The sequence below is a fragment of the Loxodonta africana genome, chromosome 4 (assembly GCF_030014295.1).
Source record: "Loxodonta africana isolate mLoxAfr1 chromosome 4, mLoxAfr1.hap2, whole genome shotgun sequence".
Lineage (NCBI taxonomy): Eukaryota > Metazoa > Chordata > Mammalia > Proboscidea > Elephantidae > Loxodonta > Loxodonta africana.
In genome coordinates, this window is record NC_087345.1 from 49,963 (window position 1) to 75,832 (window position 25,870).

Below are 25,870 nucleotides of genomic sequence, written 5' to 3' on the forward strand. Positions count from 1 at the left end.
GCCGGGTTGCGAGGGGCCCTCCAGGGACGGAGGACAAGGTTGCTCTCCTATTGCCGTCTCAGCCATGGCTGTCTTCGCTTTTGATTAACAATAAATGTCGAGAAATTTGCTCAAATTCATCCCATTAGAAAATTACAAACTTCAGACCCTGCTTGATCACTTGCCTGATGGCCCCGCCCCTCCGCTCCCCGAGTGCCCCTTCCGTCGCCCCCCAACTGCACCCTCTGCGCCGACCGGCCGCCCCCCACCCCGCACCCCCGACCCCGCGCCGGCCCGGCGCCCCCGCCCCGGCGCCCCCCGCCCCGCCGCCCCCCACACCTAGGACCCGGTGCCCGGAGACCCACGCCCCTCCCCGAGGCCTGAGGTCGCGGGAACCATGACCCTCGTCCGGAGCCCAAGCCCGTCAGACCCCCCTGCCTCTGGACCCCCAAGCCAGCCGGGGTCGGGCCGGACTCCCTGGGTCCTCCGCAGGCACCGTGCTGGCCAGCCGCGCCCCGCGGGGTCCTTCAGGCCTCCGGGCGGGCAGCCCCCTTCGGGGTCCTTGCGCGGTTGCGTAGCAGCTGCCAGGACGCGGGCTCACCCGGAAGCGGGGTGCGGCGCCGTGGGAGCCCCGGTAGGTGGGCCCCGGGGGGGCGGGGTGGGGGCGCCGGGGGGCAGCGGGCGGCGGGGGACGGGGGGGCGGGGGGCGGGAGGGGGCGGCGGGGGGCAGCGGGCGGGGGGGGACGGGGGCGGGAGGGGGCGGCGGGGGGCGGGGTGGGGGCGCGAGGGGCAGCGGGCGGCGGGGGACGGGGGCGGGGGGCGGGAGGGGGCGGGGGGCGGGAGGGGGCGGCGGGGGGCAGCGGGCGGGGGGGACGGGGGCGGGAGGGGGCGCGAGGGGCAGCGGGCGGCGGGGGACGGGGGGCGGGGGGCGGGAGGGGGCGGCGGGGGACAGCGGGCGGGGGGGACGGGGGCGGGAGGGGGCGGAGGGGGCGCAAGGGGCAGCGGGCGGCGGGGGACGGGGGGCGGGGGGCAGTGGGCGGCGGGGGACGGGGGCGGGGGCGGGAGGGGCGGTGGGGAGCGGGGCGGGGGCAGCGGGAGGGGGCGGCGGGGGCTCGAGGGGCAGCGGGGGGTGGGGGACGGGGGCGGGAGGCGGCGGGGGGTGGCGTGGGGGCAGAGGGCGCCCAGGTCTTCGTCCGGCCGGCGCCCAGGACCGCGCGCGGGCGAGAAGCCCGGGTGGCGGGCTCAGCTTGGGTGCAGACGGGGAGCCCGAGGAGCCGTGTTTGGGGTGAGCGAGAATGAGCTTTTTCGTTTTAACGTGGCCTTCACGCTTGTGGGGCGGCTGCTAGTCCCAGCCAGCTCGTTGCTAGGTGCCACGGAAGTCGGCACTGACTCCCAGCGACCCGATGCACAAGGGCACGAAACGCTGCCGGGTCCTGCGCCGTCCTCACAGTGGTTGCTACACCGAAGCGCGTTGTTGCAGCCACTGTCAGCCCAGCTCTTTGAGCGTCTTTCTCTTTTTCGCTGATCCTCTGCTTTAGGAAGCATGATGTTCTTCTCCAGGGACTGGTCCCTGCTGATAATTGCCTGCTAGGCAATTGCGTGTGAGTCTGGCACTAAGGGACGAGATTCGGTGGAGGTTTGGTTCGCCAACATCCAGGATATACCTGAGATATCTCTGAGATAGCGTCAGAGGAGGCCTGGGAAACAGCAGTTAGAGCTGTACAGTAGGGTGCGCGATGAAGGGACGGTGAGAAGCATGAAGGTAGCGGCTCAGGAATGGTTGTGTGGTGTAGTCTGTGTCATTCAGCGCCTGGGCATCGTCTCTTTTTCAGACACTGTCTCACATTGGGCCCTGTGGCATGGACGCTGTTTTTGGCTCTGTTTTACCCTTGAAAACGGTCTCTCCAGGTGGGGCTGGGGGGTGTGGCCTGTGCACAGCTGCAGAGCTTGGGGCCCTTCTAAGGTAAGGGAGAAGCAGAGCTGGTGGAGGGGATTTCTCATCTAACAGCAGCCTCTTCTTGATTTTGCCAGACAGTGTGCTGGGCCCCTCTTCATCACCAGGAGCAGATGGCCGGGGACAGAGCCAAACCCTGTGAACTGGACCAAGAGAAATATGACGCCGATGAAAATGTGAAGATCATCTGTCTGGGCGACAGTGCGGTGGGCAAGTCCAAGTATGTCTGGAGCTTAGGAAAGAAAGGCCAGGCCCAGAGCAGACCTCTCAGGGCTCTTAGGAAAGTCTGTGGGAGTGGGAGAGAATGGTCCTGGCTGGAGTCCAGATGTGCACATCAGCAGTTAGGTTAGGTGTGTTGGAGGTAGGCAGGTGATGAGGACTGAGGAACTGGAGCTTTACCCGTGAGACCTGGCAGGTGTGGTGGGCCACCCATCATTTTTTCCTTGAAGCAACCCTGGGTGAGAAGGTGAGAACAGGGGTGTTCCCATGTGTGAGCCGATGCACCCAGAGGCGGTGCTGGTGGGCGTGGAGAGAGGTCAGTGGAAAATGTGGCCAGTACAGCTGGTGACAAATTGAACACAGGAGTGAAGATGTTTCCTTGGAGAGATTCAGTGAGATTGAGGCGAATGAATAGAAACGGTACCTTACAGTCATCAGTGTAAAGATGCATTTTTTCCTTTGAACTGACTCCCATGCCTAAAAGGTGTGGAATTCCCTACCTGGAGAGTCCAGGCCGTGCTGTAGTGCTACCAGCTGGCCTCAAGGTTTCATGCTCAGAACAGCCCGTTCTTCACCTGTCAAGGCTTGTAGAGACACGTGTCCCTTTCTGCCTTCACAGGATGAGGGTCAGGTGGCCACACACCACTGACGAGGCACATGTGAGTCATGTCTTACAGGTGCTCCAGGTCTTTATTAACATGTTCAGATAGCTGTGAGAGATTCTCTAGGGGCTTTGTTGGTTTTCGCCATCTTCATTAATTTAGTTTCTCTCTCTCACACACACATACGCCCTGCATCTCTGGCTGAGAGTTTCAGAGTTGCTTTGAGCATTCTCAGCAAGATGCCTGTATATTGAAAGTGAAGGTGCATGTTGTTAGCTTTGGGGATTACCTGGTAAATAACAGCTCTTTTCCCCACCCAAGTTTAGAACCAACAAAGAGGGAACAGAGAATGCCAGGTGGGTGGACAGCAGATGGTTAATAACAGAGAGAGCTATTGGAGAGCATCTCATGGTATGAGTCCCAAGGTGTCCTGCCTATGAACCCATGCTTCTCCACCCGCCATGTCCAATGCCAGCCTCTTATAGCCTCACTTGAAGCAGCAAAAAATAAGAATCTTATGGAGTTAACATTTCATTATAATACTTTGTCTTTTCGAGATCTTCTGTTCGGCTCTTTTATTTCATCATTTCTGCCTTTCACTTCAGCTACTCTACATTCAAGAGCAAGTTTCAGAGTCTCTTCTGACATCCATTTTGGTCTTTTCTTTCTGTTCTGTCTTTGTAATGATCTTTTGCTTTCTTCATGTATGATGTCCTTGGTGTCATTCCATAACTTGTCTGGTCTTCAGTCATTAGTGTTCAACGCATCAAATTTATTCTTGAGATCCGTCTCTGCTTTCAGCTGGGATATACTCAAGGACATACTTTGGCTCTCGTGGCCTTGTTTTAATTTTCTGCAACATCAACCTGAACTTGAATTGATGGTCTGTTCCGAAATCAGCCCCGGCCTTGTTCTGACTGATGATTTTGAGCTTTTCCATCATCTCTTTCCACAGATATAGTCACCATTTATGTTGGTGAAAAAGGTATTTGCAATGAATAAGTTGTTTGTCTTGCAAAAATCTGTCATGTCATCTCTGGCATCATTTCTATCACCAAGGCCATATTTTCCAACTACCGATCCATCTTTGTACCTTTCACATTCCAGTCACCCACATCTTGATTGTATGTTTGATCAATTTCAAATTGTAGAAGTTGGCAAAAATCTTCGATGTCGTCATCTTTGGCACTAACGGTTGGTGTGTAAATTTGAATAATAGTTGTATTAACTGATCTTCCTTGTAGGCATACAGATATTATCCTGTCACTGACAGCATTGTACTTCATGATACAGCTTCAAATTTTCTTTTTGATGATACCACTCCAGTTTGTTATTGTTAGCATAGAGACTATACGATTGTCTGATTCAAAATGGTCAATATCAGTCCACTGCAGCTCACGAATGCCTAGGATATCAATCTTTATGTAATCCATTTCATTTTTGACAACTTCTAATTTTCCTAGAGTCATCCTTCATTCCACGTTCCAATTATGAATGGATGTTTACAGCTGTTTCTTATTTTGAATCGTGCCACATCAGCAAATGAAGGTCCACTAACCTTTACTCCCTCCACGTCATTAAGGTCGACTCTGCTTTGAGGAGGCAGCTCTTCCCCAGATGTATCTTGAGTACCTTCCAAGTTGAGGGGCTCATGTTCTGGCACTGTATCAGACAGTGTTCTGCTTCTATCCATAAGGTTTTCAGTGGCCAGTTTTTTCAGAAGCAAACTGCCAGGTCCTTCTTCCTAGTCTGTCTAGAGTCTGGAAGCTCAGCTGAAACCTGTCCACCATGGATGACCCTGCTGATATTTGAAATACCAGTGACATAGCTTCCACCATCACAGCAGTGCGCAAGGCACCACAGTACGACAAACTGACAGACAAGTAAAGTATTATTATGAAATGCGCAAGGAGCTGGAGTTAGAAAACCAAAAGAGAAGAATGCACTTGGCATTTCTCAAGCTGAAAGAACTGAAGAAAAAATTCAAGCTTTAAGTTCCATTTCTGGAGGATTCTATGGGGAAAATATTGAATGATGCAGGAAGCATGAAAAGCATATGAAAGGAACACACAGAGTCACTGTGCCAAAAAGAACTGGTCAGCGTTCAACCATTCCAGGAAGTAACGTATGATCAAGAACCGATGGTACTGAATGAAGAAGTCCAAGCTGCACTAAAGGCATTGGCAAGAAACAAGGCTTCAGGAATTGATGGAATGTCAACTGAGATATTTCAGCAAGCAGATGCAGCACTAGAGGTGCTCACTCATCTATGCCAAGAAACTTGGAAGACAGCTACCTGCCCAACTGACTGGAGGAGATCTAAATTTGTGCCCATTCTCAAGAAAGGTGATCCAACAGAATGTGGGAATTATCATAAAATATCATTAATATCACAGACAAGTAAATTTTCCTGAAGATCATTCAAAAACGGTTGCAGCAGTACATCAACAGGGAACTGCCAGAAATTCAAGCCAGATTTAGAAGAGGAGGTGAAACAAGGGTTATCATTGCTGGTGTGAGATGGATTTTGACTAAAAGCAGAGAATACCGGGAAAATGTTTACCTGTGTTTTATTGACTATACAACAGCATTTGAACGTGTGACTCATAACAAATTATAGGTAACATTGCAAAGAAAAGGAATTCCAGAACACTTAATTGTGCTCACGTGGAAACTGTACATAGACCAAGAACCAGTTGTTTGAACAAAACAAGGGGATACTGCCTGGTTTATAGTCAGGAAAGGTGTATGTAAGGTTGTATCCTTTTACCATACTTAATCTGTATGCTGAGTAAATAATCTGAGAGTCTGGACTATGTGGAGAAGAATGCGGCATCAGGATTGGAGGAAGACTCATTAATAACCTTCGTTATGCAGATGACATCACCTTGCTTGCTCAAAGTGAAGAGGACTTGAATCACTTACTGATGGAGATCAAGGGTCACAGCCTTCAGTATGGATTACACTTCCACATAAAGAAAACAAAAGTCCTCACAACAGGACCAATAAGCAACATCATAATAATGGAGAAAATATTGACGTTGTCAAGGGTCTCATTTTACTTGGATTTGCAGTGAACACCCATGGAAGCAGCAGTCAGGAAATCAAAAGACATATTGCATTGGACAGATCTGCTACAAAAGACCTCTTTAAAGTGTTTAAAAAAAAAAAACTAAGCTGTCACTTTGAGGACTAAGGTGAACCTGACCCAAGCCATGGTATTTTCCATCTCCCCGTATGCATTTGAAAGCTGGACAATGAATAAGGAAGAAGAAGAAGAATTGGTGCCTTTGAATTATGGTGTTAGTGAAGAATATTAAATATACCATGGACTGCCAGAAGAAAGGAACAAATTTGTCTTGGAAGTACAGCTAGAATGCTGCTTAGGAGCAAGGATGGTGAGACTTCGTTTCATGTATTTTGAACATGTTATGAGAAGGGACCAGTCCCTGGAGAAAGACATCATGCTTGGTGTAGTGGAAGGTCAGTGAAAAAGAAGAAGACTGTCAACAAGATGGATTGACACAGTGGTTGCAACAATGGGCTCAAGCATAACAATGATTGTGAGGGTGGCACAGGACCAGGCAGTGTTTCGTTCTATTGTACATAGGGTCGCTCTGAGTCGGAACCAACTCGATGGCACCTAACAACGACATTATTTTGTTAGTAATTTATGCATCTGTGAGATACTGTTCTGTGGTTTTCTTTTTGCTACTTACTGTCTTTGTCCAGTTCGGGTATCAGGGTGCACTGGCCTCAAAAAATTGGGATTTCCTTCCTCTTCTATTTTTGAAAGGGATTATATAAAATTGATATTAGTTCTTAAATGTTTGATGGCATTTTCCACTGAAACCATTAGGCCTGGAGATTTCTTTTTTGGGAGTCTTTTAATCATGAAATTTTCTTCATAGTCGTACAGCCATTCAAGTGATCTTTTCCATTTTGGGTGAATTGGGGTAGGTTGTGCATTTCTTGAAATTGGTCCGTTTCATCTACGTTGTCAAATGTATGTGTGTTTGTAATATTTGTTTATCCTTTTGATGTCTGCAGGGTATGTAGTGATAGCCCTTTTCTCATTCCTGATACTGGTGTTTTGTGTCTTTCTTTTTTTCTTTATCAATCTTGCTGAAAGTTTGATAATTTTGTTGATCTTTCAAAGAATCAGCTCTTTGATTTTCTCTTTGTTTCATTGATTTTTCTCTGTTTTTCCATTTTCAGTTTCATTGGTTTCTGCACTTTATTATTTCCTCCCTTCATTTTGCTCTTCTTTTTCTAGCTTCTTGAGAGTAGGAACTTAGATTATGTATTTGAGACTTTTCCTCTTTTCCGATGTATGCGTTTAATGCTGTAATGTCCTCTTCACTAACTTAGCCGTTTTCCACAAGTTTTGATGTATTTTCATTTTCATTCAGTTCATTTTTTTTTTCCTTGGGACTTCCTTATTGGCTACAGGTTGTTTAGAAGAAGTGTATTTGGGTTCCAGATGTTTGGAGATTTTCATGTTGTCTTTCTATTACTGATTTCTAGTTTGATTCCATTGTGGTCCAAGAATATGCTCTGTATGATTTCAGTTGTTTTAATTTTGTTGAGGTTTGTTTATGGCCCAGGATGTGATCTGTCTTGGACTGTGTCTTGCAGACATTTGAAAATAATGTGTATTGTGCTGTTGTTGGGTGGAGAAAATTTTGAAGATAATGAATGGCAACACTGAGATGAGACGGATGTTCAAATTATCAACTTTTAAAGCAGCCATCATAAACATGCTTCAGTCAGCAGTTATGGGTCGCTTGAAACAAATGCGAAAAACAGAGTTTCATTAAAGAAATAGAAGGTATAAATAAGAATCCAAAAGTAATTTTAGAACTGAAAAATACAATAACCAAAATGAAAAACTCACTGAATGGGGTCAGAGCAGGATGGAGAAGACAAAAAAAGGAATCATTGAACTTGGAAGTAAAGTAGAAGTTATTCAATATGAGCAAAAGTAAGAATATAGATTGGGAAAAAAATGAACAGAGCCTCCAGGACCTGTGGGACTGTAAGAAAAGATGACATTTGTGTCATCAGAGTCCTGGAAGGAGAGGAAGAGGAGGGCAGAGCTAAAAAAGTGCTAGAAAAAATAATGGTTGAAACTTCCTAAATTTGGCAAAAGATATAAACCTATGGAGTCAAGAAGATAAACCAAAGCAAAAACAAATAAAAAAAACCCACCAAGACACAACACGGTCAAACTTCTGAAAACTAAAGACAAAGACAAAGTCTTGAAAGCAGTAAAGAGAAAGGACCCCTTACCTGTAGGGAAAAACAATTAGAATGACACGGCCTTCTCATCAGAAATCATGAGGCAAGAAACCAGTGGCACAGTTCTGAAAGGAAGGAACTGTCAACCCAGAATCCTAAATCCAGCAACAATGTCCTCAAAGAACGAAGGAGAAATCATTTTCTATTGAAGAAAAACTAAGAGAATTTGTTTCCAACAGACCTACCCAAAAAAGAATGGTTAAAGGATGCTTTCTAAACAGAGAATGATAAAAGAAGGAATCTTGTATCTCAGAGAGAAAGAACAGGGTAAGGAAAAATAAATACAGTGCGATAGGGTTATTCTCTTCTTGAGTTTTTAATTTATGTTTGTTGAAGCAAAAATTATAATACCGTCTGACGGAGTTTTCAATGTGTATAAAGAAACTATTGAAGACATCAAACAGGAGAGGGTGAAGGGACATAAAGGGAGGTAGGTAAGTAGTTTACATTTTACTCCAGTGCTAAATGTTGACACCAGTAGACTGTGGAAAACTTATACATATATGAGGTAATAATGCAAATAGTTACATGATGAACTACTAACTGAAAACCTGGTGATTAAAACCGACCCAGAAGTGCCTTGGAAGACAGGCCTGGCAATCTATTTCCAAATGGTTGCAGCCTTGACAGTCCCAGGGAGCAGCTCTGCTGTGCCCAAATGGAGCCTTGACAGTCCCAGGGAGCAGCTCTGCCGTGCCCAAATGGAGCCTTGACAACCACAGGGAGCAGCTCTGCCGTGCCCAAATGGAGCCTTGACAATCCCAGGGAGCAGCTCTGCTGTGCCCAAATGGAGCCTTGACAATCCCAGGGAACAGCTCTGCTGTGCCCAAATGCAGCCTTGACAATCCCGGGAAGCAGCTCTGCTGTGCCCAAATGGAGCCTTGACAATCCCAGGGAACAGCTCTGCTATACCCAAATTGAGCCTTGACAGTCCCAGCTCTGCCGTGCCCAAATGGAGCCTTGACAACTCCAGGGAGCAGCTCTGCCGTGCCCAAATGGAGCCTTGACAGTCCCAGGGAGCAGCTCTGCCGTGCCCAAATGAAGCCTTGACAATCCCAGGGAGCAGCTCTGCTGTGTCCAAATGCAGCCTTGACAATCCCGGGGGGCAGCTCTGCTGTGCCGCCCAAATGGAGCCTTGACAATCCCGGGGAGCAGCTCTGCTGTGCCCAAATGGAGCCTTGACAGTCCCGGGGAGCAGCTCTGCCGTGCCCAAGTGGAGCCTTGACAACCCCAGGGAGCAGCTCTGCCGTGCCCAAATGCAGCCTTGACAGTCCCAGGGAGCAGCTCTACTGTGCCCAAATGGAGCCTTGACAATCCCAGGGAGCAGCTCTGCTGTGCCCAAATGCAGCCTTGACAATCCGGGAGAGCAGCTCTGCTGTGCCCAAATGGAGCCTTGACAATCCCAGGGAGCAGCTCTGCCGTGCCCAAATGGAGCCTTGACAATCCCAGGGAGCAGCTCAGCTGTGCCCAAATGGAGCCTTGACAGTCCCAGGGAGCAGCTCTGCTGTGCCCAAATGCAGCCTTGACAATCCGGGAGAGCAGCTCTGCTGTGCCCAAATGGAGCCGTGACAATCCCAGGGAGCAGCTCTGCCGTGCCCAAATGCAGCCTTGACAATCCCAGGGAGCAGCTCTGCTGTGCCACCAAAATGGAGCCTTGACAATCCCAGGGAGTAGCTCTGCCATGCCCAGATGGAGCCTTGACAATCCCAGGGAGCAGCTCTGCCGTGCCCAAATGGAGCCTTGACAATCCCGGGGAGCAGCTCTGCCGCCCAAATGGAGCCTTGACAATCCCGGGGAGCAGCTCTGCCGTGCCCAAATGGAGCCTTGACAATCCCGGGGAGCAGCTCTGCTGTGCCCAAATGGAGCCTTGACAATCCCAGGGAGCAGCTCTGCCATGCCCAAATGCAGCCTTGACAATCCCAGGGAGCAGCTCTGCCATGCCCAAATGCAGCCTTGACAATCCCAGGGAGCAGCTCTGCTGTGCCACCCAAATGGAGCCTTGAAAATCCCAGGGAGCAGCTCTGCTGTGCCCAAATGCAGCCTTGACAATCCCAGGGAGCAGCTCTGCTGTGCCCAAATGCAGCCTTGACCGTCCCAGGGAGCAGCTCTGCTGTGCCGCCCGAATGGAGCCTTAACAATCCCAGGGAGCAGCTCTGCCGTGCCCAAATGGAGCCTTGACAATCCCAGGGAGCAGTTCTGCTGTGCCCAGATGGAGCCTTGGCAATCCCAGGGAGCAGCTCTGCCGTGCCCAAATGGAGCCTTAACAATCCCAGGGAGCAGCTCTGCTGTGCCCAAATGCAGCCTTGAGAATCCCAGGGAGGAGTTCTGCTCTGCCGCCCAAATGGAGCCTTGGCAATCCCAGGGAGCAGCTCTGCCGTGCCCAAATGGAGCCTTGACAATCCCAGGGAGCAGCTCTGCTCTGCCGCCCAAATGGAGCCTTGGCAATCCCAGGGAGCAGCTCTGCCGTGCCCAAATGGAGCCTTGACAATCCCAGGGAGCAGTTCTGCTGTGCCCAAATGGAGCCTTGACAATCCCAGGGAGCAGCTCTGCTGTGCCCAAATGGAGCCTTAACAATCCCAGGGAGCAGCTCTGCCGTGCCCAAATGCAGCCTTGACAATCCCAGGGAGCAGTTCTGCCGTGCCCAAATAGAACCTTGGCAATCCCAGGGAGCAGCTCTGCTGTGCCCAAATGGAGCCTTGGCAATCCCAGGGAGCAGCTCTGCCGTGCCCAAATGGAACCTTGACAGTCCCAGGGAGCAGCTCTGCCGTGCCCAAATGGAGCCTTGACAATCCCAGGGAGCAGCTCTGCCGTGCCCAAATGCAGCCTTGACAGTCCGAGGGAGCAGCTCTGCCGTGCCCAAATGGAGCCTTGACAATCCCAGGGAGCAGCTGTGCTGTGCCCAAATGCAGCCTTGACAATCCCAGGGAGCAGCTCTGCCGTGCCCAAATGGAGCCTTGACAATCCCAGGGAGCAGCTCTGCTCTGCCGCCCAAATGGAGCCTTGGCAATCCCAGGGAGCAGCTCTGCCGTGCCCAAATGGAGCCTTGACAATCCCAGGGAGCAGTTCTGCTGTGCCCAAATGGAGCCTTGACAATCCCAGGGAGCAGCTCTGCTGTGCCCAAATGGAGCCTTAACAATCCCAGGGAGCAGCTCTGCCGTGCCCAAATGCAGCCTTGACAATCCCAGGGAGCAGTTCTGCCGTGCCCAAATGGAACCTTGGCAATCCCAGGGAGCAGCTCTGCTGTGCCCAAATGGAGGCTTGGCAATCCCAGGGAGCAGCTGTGCTGTGCCCAAATGGAGCCTTGGCAATCCCAGGGAGCAGCTCTGCTGTGCCCAAATGAAGCCTTGACAGTCCCAGGGAGCAGCTCTGCCGTGCCCAAATGAAGCCTTGACAGTCCCAGGGAGCAGCTCTGCTGTGCCCAAATGGAGCCTTAACAATCCCAGGGAGCAGCTCTGCCGTGCCCAAATGCAGCCTTGACAATCCCAGGGAGCAGTTCTGCCGTGCCCAAATGCAACCTTGGCAATCCCAGGGAGCAGCTCTGCTGTGCCCAAATGGAGCCTTGGCAATCCCAGGGAGCAGCTGTGCTGTGCCCAAATGAAGCCTTGACAATCCCAGGGAGCAGCTCTGCCGTGCCCAAATGGAGCCTTAACAATCCCAGGGAGCAGCTCTGCCGTGCCCAAATGGAGCCTTGACAATCCCAGGGAGCAGTTCTGCTGTGCCCAAATGGAGCCTTGACAATCCCAGGGAGCAGTTCTGCCGTGCCCAAATGGAGCCTTGACAATCCCAGGGAGCAGTTCTGCCGTGCCCAAATGGAGCCTTGACAATCCCAGGGAGCAGCTCTGCCGTGCCCAAATGCAGCCTTGACAATCCCAGGGAGCAGTTCTGCCGTGCCCAAATGGAACCTTGGCAATCCCAGGGAGCAGCTCTGCTGTGCCCAAATGGAGCCTTGGCAATCCCAGGGAGCAGCTCTGCCGTGCCCAAATGGAACCTTGACAGTCCCAGGGAGCAGCTCTGCCGTGCCCAAATGGAGCCTTGACAATCCCAGGGAGCAGCTCTGCCGTGCCCAAATGCAGCCTTGACAGTCCCAGGGAGCAGCTCTGCCGTGCCCAAATGGAGCCTTGACAATCCCAGGGAGCAGCTGTGCTGTGCCCAAATGCAGCCTTGACAATCCCAGGGAGCAGCTCTGCCGTGCCCAAATGGAGCCTTGACAATCCCAGGGAGCAGCTCTGCTCTGCCGCCCAAATGGAGCCTTGGCAATCCCAGGGAGCAGCTCTGCCGTGCCCAAATGGAGCCTTGACAATCCCAGGGAGCAGTTCTGCTGTGCCCAAATGGAGCCTTGACAATCCCAGGGAGCAGCTCTGCTGTGCCCAAATGGAGCCTTAACAATCCCAGGGAGCAGCTCTGCCGTGCCCAAATGCAGCCTTGACAATCCCAGGGAGCAGTTCTGCCGTGCCCAAATGGAACCTTGGCAATCCCAGGGAGCAGCTCTGCTGTGCCCAAATGGAGTCTTGGCAATCCCAGGGAGCAGCTGTGCTGTGCCCAAATGGAGCCTTGGCAATCCCAGGGAGCAGCTCTGCTGTGCCCAAATGAAGCCTTGACAGTCCCAGGGAGCAGCTCTGCCGTGCCCAAATGAAGCCTTGACAGTCCCAGGGAGCAGCTCTGCTGTGCCCAAATGGAGCCTTAACAATCCCAGGGAGCAGCTCTGCCGTGCCCAAATGCAGCCTTGACAATCCCAGGGAGCAGTTCTGCCGTGCCCAAATGGAGCCTTGACAATCCCAGGGAGCAGTTCTGCTGTGCCCAAATGGAGCCTTGACAATCCCAGGGAGCAGCTCTGCCGTGCCCAAATGCAGCCTTGACAATCCCAGGGAGCAGTTCTGCCGTGCCCAAATGGAACCTTGGCAATCCCAGGGAGCAGCTGTGCTGTGCCCAAATGCAGCCTTGACAATCCCAGGGAGCAGTTCTGCCGTGCCCAAATGGAACCTTGGCAATCCCAGGGAGCAGCTCTGCTGTGCCCAAATGGAGCCTTGGCAATCCCAGGGAGCAGCTCTGCCGTGCCCAAATGGAACCTTGACAGTCCCAGGGAGCAGCTCTGCCGTGCCCAAATGGAGCCTTGACAATCCCAGGGAGCAGCTCTGCCGTGCCCAAATGCAGCCTTGACAGTCCGAGGGAGCAGCTCTGCCGTGCCCAAATGGAGCCTTGACAATCCCAGGGAGCAGCTCTGCTCTGCCGCCCAAATGGAGCCTTGGCAATCCCAGGGAGCAGCTCTGCCGTGCCCAAATGGAGCCTTGACAATCCCAGGGAGCAGTTCTGCCGTGCCCAAATGGAGCCTTGACAATCCCAGGGAGCAGCTCTGCCGTGCCCAAATGCAGCCTTGACAATCCCAGGGAGCAGTTCTGCCGTGCCCAAATGGAACCTTGGCAATCCCAGGGAGCAGCTCTGCTGTGCCCAAATGGAGCCTTGGCAATCCCAGGGAGCAGCTGTGCTGTGCCCAAATGAAGCCTTGACAGTCCCAGGGAGCAGCTCTGCTGTGCCCAAATGGAGCCTTAACAATCCCAGGGAGCAGCTCTGCCGTGCCCAAATGCAGCCTTGACAATCCCAGGGAGCAGTTCTGCCGTGCCCAAATGGAACCTTGGCAATCCCAGGGAGCAGCTCTGCCGTGCCCAAATGCAGCCTTGACAATCCCAGGGAGCAGCTCTGCCGTGCCCAAATGGAGCCTTGGCAATCCCAGGGAGCAGCTCTGCTGTGCCCAAATGGAGCCTTGGCAATCCCAGGGAGCAGCTGTGCTGTGCCCAAATGGAGCCTTGGCAATCCCAGGGAGCAGCTCTGCTGTGCCCAAATGGAGCCTTGGCAATCCCAGGGAGCAGCTGTGCTGTGCCCAAATGGAGCCTTGACAATCCCAGGAAGCAGCTGTGCTGTGCCCAAATGGAGCCTTGGCAATCCCAGGGAGCAGCTCTGCTGTGCCCAAATGGAGCCTTGGCAATCCCAGGGAGCAGCTCTGCTGTGCCCAAATGGAGCCTTGGCAATCCCAGGGAGCAGCTCTGCTGTGCCCAAATGGAGCCTTGACAATCCCAGGGAGCAGCTGTGCTGTGCCCAAATGGAGCCTTGGCAATCCCAGGGAGCAGCTCTGCTGTGCCCAAATGGAGCCTTGGCAATCCCAGGGAGCAGCTCTGCTGTGCCCAAATGGAGCCTTGACAATCCCAGGGAGCAGCTCTGCTGTGCCCAAATGGAGCCTTGGCAATCCCAGGGAGCAGCTCTGCTGTGCCCAAATGGAGCCTTGGCAATCCCAGGGAGCAGCTCTGCTGTGCCCAAATGGAGCCTTGGCAATCCCAGGGAGCAGCTCTGCTGTGCCCAAATGGAGCCTTGACAATCCCAGGGAGCAGCTCTGCTGTGCCCAAATGGAGCCTTGGCAATCCCAGGGAGCAGCTCTGCTGTGCCCAAATGGAGCCTTGACAATCCCAGGGAGCAGCTGTGCTGTGCCCAAATGGAGCCTTGACAATCCCAGGGAGCAGCTGTGCTGTGCCCAAATGAAGCCTTGACAATCCCAGGGAGCAGCTCTGCCGTGCCCAAATGCAGCCTTGACAGTCCCAGGGAGCAGCTCTGCTGTGCCACCCAAATGGAGTCACCGTGAGTCGGAATTGACCCAACAGCAACCGACAACAGCAGAACAACCACTATGAAAGCTATAAAAAGAACACTCAGCAACACTGTAGATAAATCGTAATGGAAGTCCAAAAAAACGTTCAGGTAACGCACAGGAAGGCAGTGCTGCCATGTACGGATTGTCTTTTTTCATTCAGCTTGAGATTTTCCTCAATCTATTGAAATTTATACTTTTTTGAGTATTAAGTTATGACACTCTGGGTCTTCTTTAAACCTTCTGTTTTAGCTGGCTTCCTGTGACACCACCCCAGCAAGGGAAGGGGTGCAGCACCCACTTGTTACTGCCAGGAGCGGGTCTTCGTTTCCTAGGGCTGCCCCAATAAACTACTACAAACTGGTTTTGGAGGCTAGAAATCTGTGGCCCTAGGCATTCCTTGGCCTCTGGCAGCATCTCTCCAGTCTCTGCCTCACATGGCTCTTTCCTCCATCTGTCTGTCTCCATGTGTCTTCTCTTACAAGGACACCAGTCGTATTGAATTAGGGCCCACCTGCTCCAGTATGGTCTCACGTTAACTAACTATATCTGCAAAGACGCCATTTTCAAACAAAGACGCATTCACGGGTACAGGGGTTAGGACTTCAACAAATCTTTTTGGAGGACACGGTTCAACCCAGAACAGAAGTCCAGGCTCCCTACTGACCATGCAGGGAGGGGGGCTTTGGTACCATCAGACAGGGGTGCAAGTTCTGCTCCCTACTTGACCTTGACCTTGACCTTGACCTAGCCAGGGTGGAAGTCCAGGCTCCCCACTAGGCCATTGCTGCCGGGGTTGGGGATAGAGGCCAAGGTTTTTTCCACAGTGTTTGGCTGGTGGCTGTTGTCCAAAAGTTTTTATCTTGCTGGCTGCGCCTCTTCTGGTACTTTGGCCAAAGAGAGCAGGCTCGTGTTGGGACTTTCTTGGTGTTTCAGGCTGCCAGCTTCTTCAGCCCCAAGTCTGGGTAACAAGGCAAAATGAAAACCCAGGACTCACCACCGTGTTGTTCCTGGGGTCCTGAAGTCCTCTGTCAGTCAGCCGCCTCCATTTTGCAGAGTTGTCTTATATTTGCTTTATATTTAATGGCCCGAGTTTTCAGTCATCCTTAGCCAGGAAAGAGGGAAAAGTTCGTCTACTGCGTTTTCCCATAAGCAGAAATTATACAGGACTTTTAAAATACCTGTGTATCCTAAATAATTCTTGTTTCCTTTATGATTTATTTTCTAAACTGCAGGTTATTTAGAAGTGGATTTGAGTGTCTGATTGCTTTTCAGTTTTCGAATACATGGGCTGTTAAAACTCATTTTTGCTTTTTATTTACAACTCAACTGCATGTAGTCAGAGAACATGGTCTTGATGGTGTGTTTTGGGCAAGGGTGTTGTTTTGAGGTTTACTGTAGGGTCTACTTGGTGGTCAGTGGTTATGTAACCTGGAAAAGAATGTGTATTCTCTTACTGGATTCAGGATATGTATCAATTAAGCGTGTTCGCTATGTTCACATGCATTTGTTCAAACACTGATCAAGCTCCACTCCACCATTCGTGAGGCTCTAGGCACTGGGAATCAGGAGTAAACTGAAAATTTAAAGACTTCTCTGTGAACGCCCCACTCTGAAATGCTTCTGGTTGGTGTGACATGCAGGCCTGAGGGGTGGGTAGAGTTTTCCTCTTACAAACGGAATGATTGGAGTGTCTCGCTGCCTGGGCACACATGAGCAGGGGCCTGAAGGAGGTGAGGGGGACCTGCAGAGGTTGGGAAAATGGCATCAGGCAGAAGCCACAGCCTCCCTGCCTTGGTTTCCCCGTGCATGCCGCAGTCAGGAGTGGGGGTGCACTCGTTCAGGACAGGCGGTGAATGGGTCGGTGCTGGTACGCAGTCCAGGTGTGGATACAGGTGGTGCCACTGACTGGATAATTCAGGGGCAGGACCAGGTCAGTGGGCCAGTCAGACTCACTTCAGACCGGTTGACTTTGTGTTTCACACAGAGTGCCCCTCTGTAGACAGATGGCCAAGCTCAGGGGAGAAAAAAAAAACAGGGGAGAGGGGCCATTATTTCTTCAGCTGATATTGGTGGTCAGGGGCTGCGCCCCCAGCAGCCTCACCCAAGAAGTGAGAAGCCGTGGTGCTGTTTGGGGCCACTGTGGAGGCACCAGGTGGGTGGGCAGCCCTGCATCGCCCCAGGAGGAGGCTGTGTAAGCCGCAGCATGAACAGGTTGTCAGCCAGGGCACATGGCAGGGGCACTGACTGAGCCCTCCCCGTTCTCTTTGCAGACTCATGGAGAGATTCCTCATGGACGGATTGTATCCTTCGCAGTGTGACATGCACCCTGTACCTGTTCCCTGCAGCCCTCCAGTCCCCATGACCACCCCAACCCACTGCCTGCCCTTTTACCAAGACCCCCAGCTGTCCCTCCCAGAGGAGTGAGCGGATGCACAAGTCTTGGTCACCCTGCACTGTGTATTTCGGAGCACACGCATTTTAGGGCTCACAGGGCCTAGTCTGGAGTCACAAGCCTGGACCCAGCTCCACCCTCTCCCCTCCCCTTCCTCCTCCTCCTCCCCCTCCTTTCACCCTTCTTCCCCTCTTTCGTCTTCTCCTTCTCCTCCTCCCCCTTCTTAGGAGCCCTCTGACCTTGAACAAGTGATTTGGCCTCTCTGAGCCTGTTTCCTGATCTGCAGAGCCACACAACACCCTGAGTGCTGGGAGGGGACAACTGTGTATTTGTTCCTCTCCCCTCCCAGCTCCCTCTGTCATCCACCTCCCTGCCTTTGCCTCCCCGCCCCCCGCCCAGCCCTACAGGCTTACAGAGGGAGGACTACAAGGCTCAGATCCCCTTCGTTGGGGTCCATGTTCTCACGCCAGAGTTACCGTGACCTGCCTTCTGCCCACCAAGTCCTTACTGACCTCTAGGCTTGGCCCGCTGACATTTAAGAAGTCCTCTGATGTGAATGAGCTTTACAGACGAGCTGTCAACCCCTCCGTCCCCCAGGCTGTCAGAGTGAGACCTACCTTGACACCTGGGATGAGACCCCCTCCCACCCCACCCATCCCTTGATCTATAAACAGGCTGGGGCTGGGGTTTTTCTCTCCGCCAGAAGGAGCTGGGACTTCCATGCATTTGTCCAGCTCCAAGATACCATTCATGACAACTTATCTGAAAAATTCTACTCCCCATTTTTCCTTGGACTTGGGTGGCCTGGGCATTCTGCAGGCCCTCCCACCCTCATCCTCTGCAGAGCTCCCCACTGGGTGGCTGCTCTTGTGCCAACAGCATTTGGAGCTCATCCTCTGTCTCCAGGGTGCCCGTCCGCAACACCCATTGGATTCCAAGTTGCTTCATACATCTTTCTCGGTTAAGACCCTTCCCTCACTCCCTTCTGCATGTCTTTGGCTCCTTGACCCGCCTGCAGTCGGCCCCAGCAGCTGTCCACATACGCTCTGACCCTGTATAAGCACACTGCCACAGTGGATGGCAAGACCATTCTCGTGGGTGAGCAGCCGCCCAGGAGAGGGAGGGTGGTTGAGAGGTGGGGTGAAGAGGAAGAAGCATGGGAACACTCACAGAAGGAGGAAAGGAGACCCCAGGGAGGGGGCGAGGGGCAGTAGGGGAGATCCCTAAGAGCCAGGAGGCTGGTGGGATTGTGGGGGAGGAAGGAGGGCACCGACCCAGCATCTGAGCCAGCATGGGGTACGGGGGTACAAAAAGGTGGAAGGTTGGGGGCTGTGCCTGCTGGAGGGAAAATAAGGCACAGAGATTTAAGGCAGTAGTTTTCTCAAGTCTTGTGGGTTCTAATTCAGCCATTGTAAGGAAGCATTAAATGTGATCTGAACATTCTATCACAGAGGGCTCTGATCTTCCACAGACGTACACACAGACGCACACGTGTACATACAGCTGTACGTCCAGGTGTCTGTGCATCTGTGTGTGTGTGTGTGTGTGTGTGTGCGCGCGTCCACCAAGAAGACGTGGCGATCTTAGATGTCGATGCACCAAACAAATCAGAGCTACAAGGTACCTGAAGCAAAAACGGACAGGACGAAAAGAAGAAATAAATCCACAGTGCGTTGCCCCCAGCGTTGACAAATCTACAGATGCACACACGCGCACATGAACACGGACACACACGCACATGCACACATGCACACAGACACACGTGCACACATGCGCACGCACACATGCGCACACACACAGATGCGCAGACGCACACACAGACGTGCAGGCACCCAGCAGTCTCCTTGCCCCTGACCTGGGTGCACTGTCTCCTGACCTCACACACAAGCAGGGCAGCATGTCTCCACACCTCTGGCCGTCCCCACACACATTCAACCCATGTTTCTGCAGAGACCTGCACAGGTGCTTGGTGGTGGGGTTGTGCCCTGGGCAGTCACAGCTGTGTCTCTGTTGCAGACTTTTGGGACACAGCAGGCCAGGAGCGCTTCCAGAGCATGCACGCCTCCTACTACCACAAGGCCCACGCCTGCATCATGGTACGAACGCATGCAAGGCTGGGAGCTGGTAAGGTGGGCCCGGGCCAGCAGGGCCTTCAAACCACACATGCTCCCAAAGGTCCTGGGTGAGACTCCTGCCCAGTGACCTTCTTTGGGATGGGGACAGGTTGTTTCAGCAAGGTGTTGGGTGCAGAGCAGGTGGGGAACCACATTCTAGTAGGAGGAAAATGAGGGCTTCCACACAGGTGACCACATCCTGAGATCTGCCCCATGGCCCTGGTGTTATGGATTGAATTGTGTCACCAAAAAAATATGTGTCAGCTTGGCTAAGCCATGATTCCCAGTAGTATGTAATGATCCTCCATTTTTGTGATTTGATGTAATTATCCTCCATTTTGTTAAGTAACTATGTTGATGATATTATGTAACTATGTTGTTGATACTATGTAACTGTCCTTCATTTTATATGTTGTAAATCCTAAAGCCTTTGTGAAATGGGATCAGAGTGGGGTATATCTTGAGTCACACCTTTTGTCTTACAAGAGATAAAAGGAAAGTGAGCGGAGAGGGGGGAACCTCACTACCACAAAGAAAGAAGAGCCGGGAATAGAGCATGTCCTTTGGACCCGGGTGTCCTCTTCACCCCTGCGTGTTTGTCAGTTTGTCGTACTGTGAGGGCTTGTGTGTTGCTGTGCTGCTGGAAGATATCAGCAGGGTCACCCATGGCGGACAGGTTTCAGCTGAGCTTCCAGACTAAGACAGACTAGGAAGAAGGACCCAGCAGTCTACTTCTGAAAAAAGTTAGCCAGTGAAAACCTTATGAATAGCAGTGGAACATTGTCTGATACAGTGCCAAAAGATGAGCCCCTCAGATTGAAAGGCACTCAAAATACAACTAGGGAAGAGCTGCCTCCTCAAAGTGCAGTTGACCTTAATGACGTGCATGGAGTAAAGCTTTCAGGACCTTCATTTGCTGATGTGGCACAATTCAAAATGAGAAGAAACAGCTGCAAACATTCATTAAAATCGGCACGTGGAATGTACAAACTGAATTTAGGAAAATTGGAAATCATCAAAAATGAAATGGAACACGTAAACATTGATATCCTAGGCATTAGTGAGCTGAAATGGACTGGTATTGGCCATTTTGAATCAGATAATCATATGGTCTACTGTGCTGGGAATGACAACTTGAAGAGCAGTGGCATTGCATTCATCGTCAAAAAGAACATTTCAAGATCTATCCTGAAGTACAACGCTGTCAATGATAGGATAATATCCATACGTCTACAAGGAAGACCAGTTAATACTACTGTTATTCAAATTTATGCACCAACCACTAACGCCAAACATGAAGAAATTGAAGATTTTTACCAGCTTCTGCAGTGTGAAATTGATGGAACATGCAATCAAAATGCACTGATAATTACTGGTGATTGGAATATGAAAGTTGGAAACAAAGAAGGATCAGTAGTTGGAAAATATGGCCTTGGTGATAGAAATGATGCCAGAGATCCCATGATAGAATTTTCAAGACCAATGACGACTTCATTTTAAATACCTTTTTTCACCAAAATAAACAGTGACTATACACATGGACCTCAGCAGATGAAATACACAGGAATCAAATCGACTACAACTGTGGAAAGAGATGTTGGAAAAGCCCAATATCATCAGTCAGAACAAGGCCAGGGGGTGGCTGTGGAACAGACCATCAATTGCTCATATGCAAGTTCAAGTTGAACCTGAAGAAAATTAGAACAAGTCCATGAGAGCCAAAGTATGACATTGAGTATATCCCACCTGAATTTAGAGACCATATCAAGAATAGATTTGACACGTTGAACACTAATGACTGAAGACCAGATGAGTTATGGGATGACATCAAGGACATCCTACATAAAGAAAGCAAGAGGTCTATAAAAGACGGGAAAGAAAGACCAAAATGGATGTCAGAGGAGACTCTGGAACTTGCTCTTGAACATCATGCAGTTAAAGCAAAAAGAAGACATAATAAAGTAAAAGAGCTGAACAGAAGATTTCAAAGGGCAGCTCGAGATGACAAAGCAAAGTATTATAATGACATGTGCAAAGAGCTGGAGGTGGAAAACCAAAAGGAGAGAACATGCTCTGTATTTCTCAAGCTGAAAGAACTGAAGAAAAAATTCAAGCCTCAAGTTGCAATAGTGAAGGATTCTATGGGGAAAATATTAAACGATGCAGGAAACATTAAAAGAAGACAGAAGGACTACAAACAGTCATTATACCAAAAGGAATTGATCGATGTTCAGCCATTTCAAGAAGTACCATATGATCAGGAACTGATGGTACTGAAGGAAGAAGTCCAAGCTGCACTGAAGGCATTGGCGAAAAACAGAGCTCCAGAAACTGATGGAATATCAATTGAGATGTTTCAACAGACGGATGCAGCACTGGAAGTGCTCACTCGTCTATGCCAGGAAATTTGGAAGACATCTACCTGGCCAGCCGACTGGAAAAGATCCATATTTATGCCTATTCCCAAGAAAGATGATCCAACCGAATGCAGAAATTATAGAACAATATCATTAATATCACATGCAAGCAAAATTTCGCTGAAGATCATTCAAAAGTGGCTGCAGCAGTATATCGGCAGGGAACTGCCAGCAATTCAGGTCGGATTCAGAAGATGACATGGAACCAGGGATATCATTGATGATGTCAGATGGATCCTGGCTGAAAGTGGAGAATACCAGACGCATGTTTACCTGTGTTTTATTGACTACCTTAAGGCATTTGACTGTGTGGATCATAACAAATTATGGATAACATTGCAAAGAATGAGAATTCCAGAACACTTAATTGTGCTCATGAGAAACCTGTACTAAGATCAAGAGGCAGTTGTCTGGACAGAACAAGGGGATAATTCATGGTTTAAAGTCAGGAAAGGTGTGCGTCAGGGTTGTATCCTTTCACCATACCTATTCAATCTGTATGCTGAGCAAATAATCTGAGAAGCTGGACTATTATGAAGAAAAATGGGGCATCAGGATTGGAGGAAGACTCACTAACAACCTACAATATGCAGATAACACAACCTTGCTAGCTGAAAGTGAAGAGGACTTGAAGCACTTACTAATGAAGATCAAAGACCACAGCCTTCAGTTTGGATTATACCTCAACATAAGGAAAACAAAAATCGTCACAACTGGACCAATAAGCAACATCATAAACGGAGAAAAGATTGAAGTTGTCAAGGACTTCATCTTGCTTAGATCCACAGTCAACACCCATGGAAACAGCAGTCAAGAAATCAAAAGATGTATTGCATTGGAACAATCTGCTGCAAAGGACCTCTTTAAAGTGTTGAAAACCAAACACGTCACCTTGAAGACTAAGGAACGCCTGGCCCAAGCCATGGTGTTTTCAATCACTTCATACGCATGTGAAAGCTAGATGGTGAATAAGCAAGACGGAAGAAGAATTGATTACTTTGAATTGCATTGGTGAAGAATGTTGAACATACCATAGACTGCCAAAAGAATGAACAGATCTGTCTTTGGAAGAAGTACAACCAGAATGCTCCTTAGAAGCAAAGATGGCGAGACTGCGTCTTACATACTTTGGACATGTCAGAAGGGATCAGTCGCTAGAGAAGGACATCATGCTTGGTAAAGTGGAGGGTCAGCAGAAAAGAGGAAGACCCTCAAGGGGATGGATTGACAAAGTGGCTGCAGCAGTGGGCTCAAGCATAACGATTGTGAGGGTGGTACAGGACTGGGCGGTGTTTTGTTCTGTGGTACGTAGGGTTGCTGAGTCAGGAGCAACTCAACGGCACCTAACGATAACAACAAAGGAAAATTCTAGAAATATATAAATTACAAAGAAATTTTAAAACAAAGTTTAAGCAATAAAAATAATAGACTAAGAATAAAACAAAATTAAAATTAAACGTGCTAGACAGCTGCTGGCGAGTCAGTCCTGACTCATGGAGACTCCAAGTGCAACAGAACGGAACATTGTCCGGTCCTGCGTCATCTTCACAATTGTTGGCATGTTTGAGTCTATTGTTGGAGCTGTTGTGCCAGTCCGTCTCACAGAGAGTTTCCCTTGCCCTCACTGGCCCTTTGCTTCACCAAATACAGTGTCCTCTCTTCCAGCAATAATCCCTCCTGATGTCATGTCCAAAGCAAGCAAGTCAGACTGTGTTCTGTTGGGATCCATAAGGTTCTCGTTGACTAAGTTTCAGAAAGAGATCACCAGGCCTTTCTTCCTGGTCTAAGCCTGGAAGCTTCAATGAAACCTGTCCACCATGGGTGACTCAGGTGGTGTTTGAAATACCTGTGGTCTAGCTTCCAGCATCACAGCAACACACCAGCCACCAGAGGACAACAGATTGACAGGTGGTGGGAAACAGGCTGTATCAGGACAGTGATGCAGCTTACAGTTGTTAAAATAGGAAATTAAGATGAATAAAAAATCGCTTCTGCACCTTGGGCTGCAGACGGCGCAGGTTCAGGTGGCACAGGCCCTGGTTGGAGGGGCTGCATCACAGAGCAGGGCCCAGAGCCTGCACTTGCCTGCTCATGCAGGGCTCCGGGTGGAACGCAGAGGTACTGAGATCCTGAAGCATCACCTCTGCACCTTGCAGGTGTTCGATGTGCAAAGGAAAGTCACCTACAAGAACCTGAGCACCTGGTACACGGAGCTTCGGGAGTTCAGGCCCGAGATCCCCTGCATTGTGGTGGCCAATAAGATTGACGGTGGGCACTGGGGACCACCATGACACATTCCTCCTTTCCTGGGACAATGCACTTTGACCAATCCACCCCCTTCCCAAGAGACAGCCCACCCTTGCCCAAGGTGAAGGCCCGTTGGTGGACCCCATCCTGGGATGCAGACAGTGGCCCTCGGCACCCCACTTCCCATGGTCCACCCTCCTCTTCCCCTGTGGACATGCCCCGCCCTACTTTCTCTCTACAGCAGACATTAAGGTGACCCAAAGAAGCTTCAATTTTGCCAGGAAGTTCTCCCTGCCTTTGTACTTTGTCTCAGCTGCTGACGGTACCAACGTTGTGAAGGTAAGGGGCTGCAAAGGCGGCCCACTGCAGTGGGGGCGGGGGGGGGGCGGTGCAGTGAGGTGACCTGGGAACCATGAAGAGGAGGGGATTGGGTGGGGGGTGGTGGAGACATGGACGGGGGGATAGGCGCTGCTACGGGAAGTACGGTGGGAAGAGGATGGGCTCACTTGGTGAGGTGGGCTGGGAGGCACAGAGGGTGTCAGCTGGGCTTTAGAGGATAGAGTGCCAAATGGACTCCCGATGGGGCCAGTGGTGCAGGGCAGGGAAGGTCAGAGCATGCCCAACCACTGCCATTTTTCCCTCCCATTGTCGCCACCTGCCCAGCTCTTCAACGATGCAATTCGATTGGCTGTGTCTTACAAGCAGAACTCTCGGGACTTCATGGACGAGGTTTTGCAGGAGCTGGAGGTTGGTGGGCTGTGTTTCGGGATGCAGAACGTGAGCCCAATAGCATGGCTGTTTCCTGCTTTTGCAGGCAGCGCAGGCGTGCCACGCCCAGGCTCCAGATGTCTCACCACAGTTGTGCACACGCGCGGCCAGGCCTTACCTGCCACTTTGTTCACAGAACTTCGAGTTGGAGCAGAAAGAGGAGGATGTGCCGGGCCAAGGGCAGCGGGGCAGCACCGAGAGCCCACGCCCATCCTGAGCGCAGAAGCCCAGAGGAAACCTCTCTCCAGGACAGGCTGGGGGTAGGGCTGGAGCCCTTGCAAAATACCCCTCCTTCGGCACCCAACTAGCTCTGAGCTGGGTTCTGCCCCGCCTCTTATACATGCACTCATCCCGCCCCACCTTTGTTGCCCATGACGTCCGGCCCTACACAGTTGTCTCCTCCCAGTACTCAAGGTCAAGGATGGGGTCAGCACCAGCAAACTCCCTGGGCAGGTGTAAGAGGTCCACATCTCCCCGAAGTGGAATTAGGGGTCACTGTCAGCCCTGCCACTGGGCCTGGGACAGTGACAGGGCTCAAGGGACGCGCGCAGGTGCTCTAAGAAAAGTAAGACCCTCCTGACAGCGCACAGGGCGTGTTCCTTGCCTTTCCACCAAGGGATCGATTTCTAGCCCTGACCACCCCCCACCCTGCTGAACTTGGAGGGCCTCCATACTTTTCCCATGGTCCAGTACTCTAGTCTCCCAACCAACTTTTTTAAAAATGGTTTTGAGCAGAGAGCTATTCATTCCATGATTTCTGAGCACCAGCCAGGTTTCAGGAGCCCTTGTAGGTGTGTCGGGTGCATTGGTGCGCAGTGAGACTGAGGCCATGGGAACAGAGCTGGCTGCTGAAGTCAGAGCAGGCAGTGTCTCACCTGCCGATTTAGCCATAGACATGCTTGCTGACAGATCACAGGCCCATGCAACCAAACCCCAAGACATACCCGCTTGAAATACAAGAAACTGCTTCAAAGAGAGCTTCCTTCAAACCTCCTTCAGCATGTGGGGCACGCCTTCACATCTCGAAGGACTCATATGGGCCCTGTGCCCTCGTGGGTGGCCGAGGGCTGCAGAGGGGCCACCTCACTGCCTCCACAGTGGTGGACGTGGTTCCTCGCCAAGTACTCGTGACTCACTAGTATGTTTTTATGATAATCTCATGCATAATTTGCATTGTCTTTGTTATTTATTTTGTCTGTACTGTTCTCTTTTTTACAATAAAGGTTGGGTTACATCAACA

General features: G+C 51.0%; 1 protein-coding gene across 6 annotated transcripts; it reads left to right on the forward strand.

Annotated features, from left to right (window-relative positions):
* The first annotated feature begins 553 nt into the window (after positions 1-553).
* Positions 554-25,870, forward strand: RABL2B (RAB, member of RAS oncogene family like 2B). Of its 6 annotated transcripts, none has more exons than XM_064283228.1 (9): positions 554-613; positions 2,011-2,153; positions 16,963-16,992; positions 18,103-18,182; positions 19,101-19,180; positions 23,772-23,883; positions 24,104-24,201; positions 24,526-24,609; positions 24,767-25,870. In XM_064283228.1, exons 2-9 carry the CDS (start codon positions 2,047-2,049, stop codon positions 24,845-24,847), a joined length of 672 nt encoding a protein of 223 aa, XP_064139298.1. In that variant the 5' UTR covers positions 554-613; positions 2,011-2,046; the 3' UTR covers positions 24,848-25,870. The 6 variants fall into 6 exon arrangements, with proteins under 6 accessions (XP_064139298.1, XP_064139299.1, XP_064139300.1 ...); XM_064283229.1 differs by having other exon boundaries at positions 24,107-24,201; XM_064283230.1 differs by lacking the exon at positions 23,772-23,883 and having other exon boundaries at positions 19,101-19,208.

Bases quoted from the DNA above. Each gene is read 5' to 3' on its own strand.
- RABL2B (XM_064283228.1), top strand. From the start codon at position 2,047: ATGGCCGGGGACAGAGCCAAACCCTGTGAACTGGACCAAGAGAAATAT. The intron at 19,181-23,771 runs GTACGAACGCAT...TGCACCTTGCAG, and splicing joins AGGCCCACGCCTGCATCATG to GTGTTCGATGTGCAAAGGAA. The intron at 24,202-24,525 runs GTAAGGGGCTGC...CCACCTGCCCAG, and splicing joins ACGGTACCAACGTTGTGAAG to CTCTTCAACGATGCAATTCG.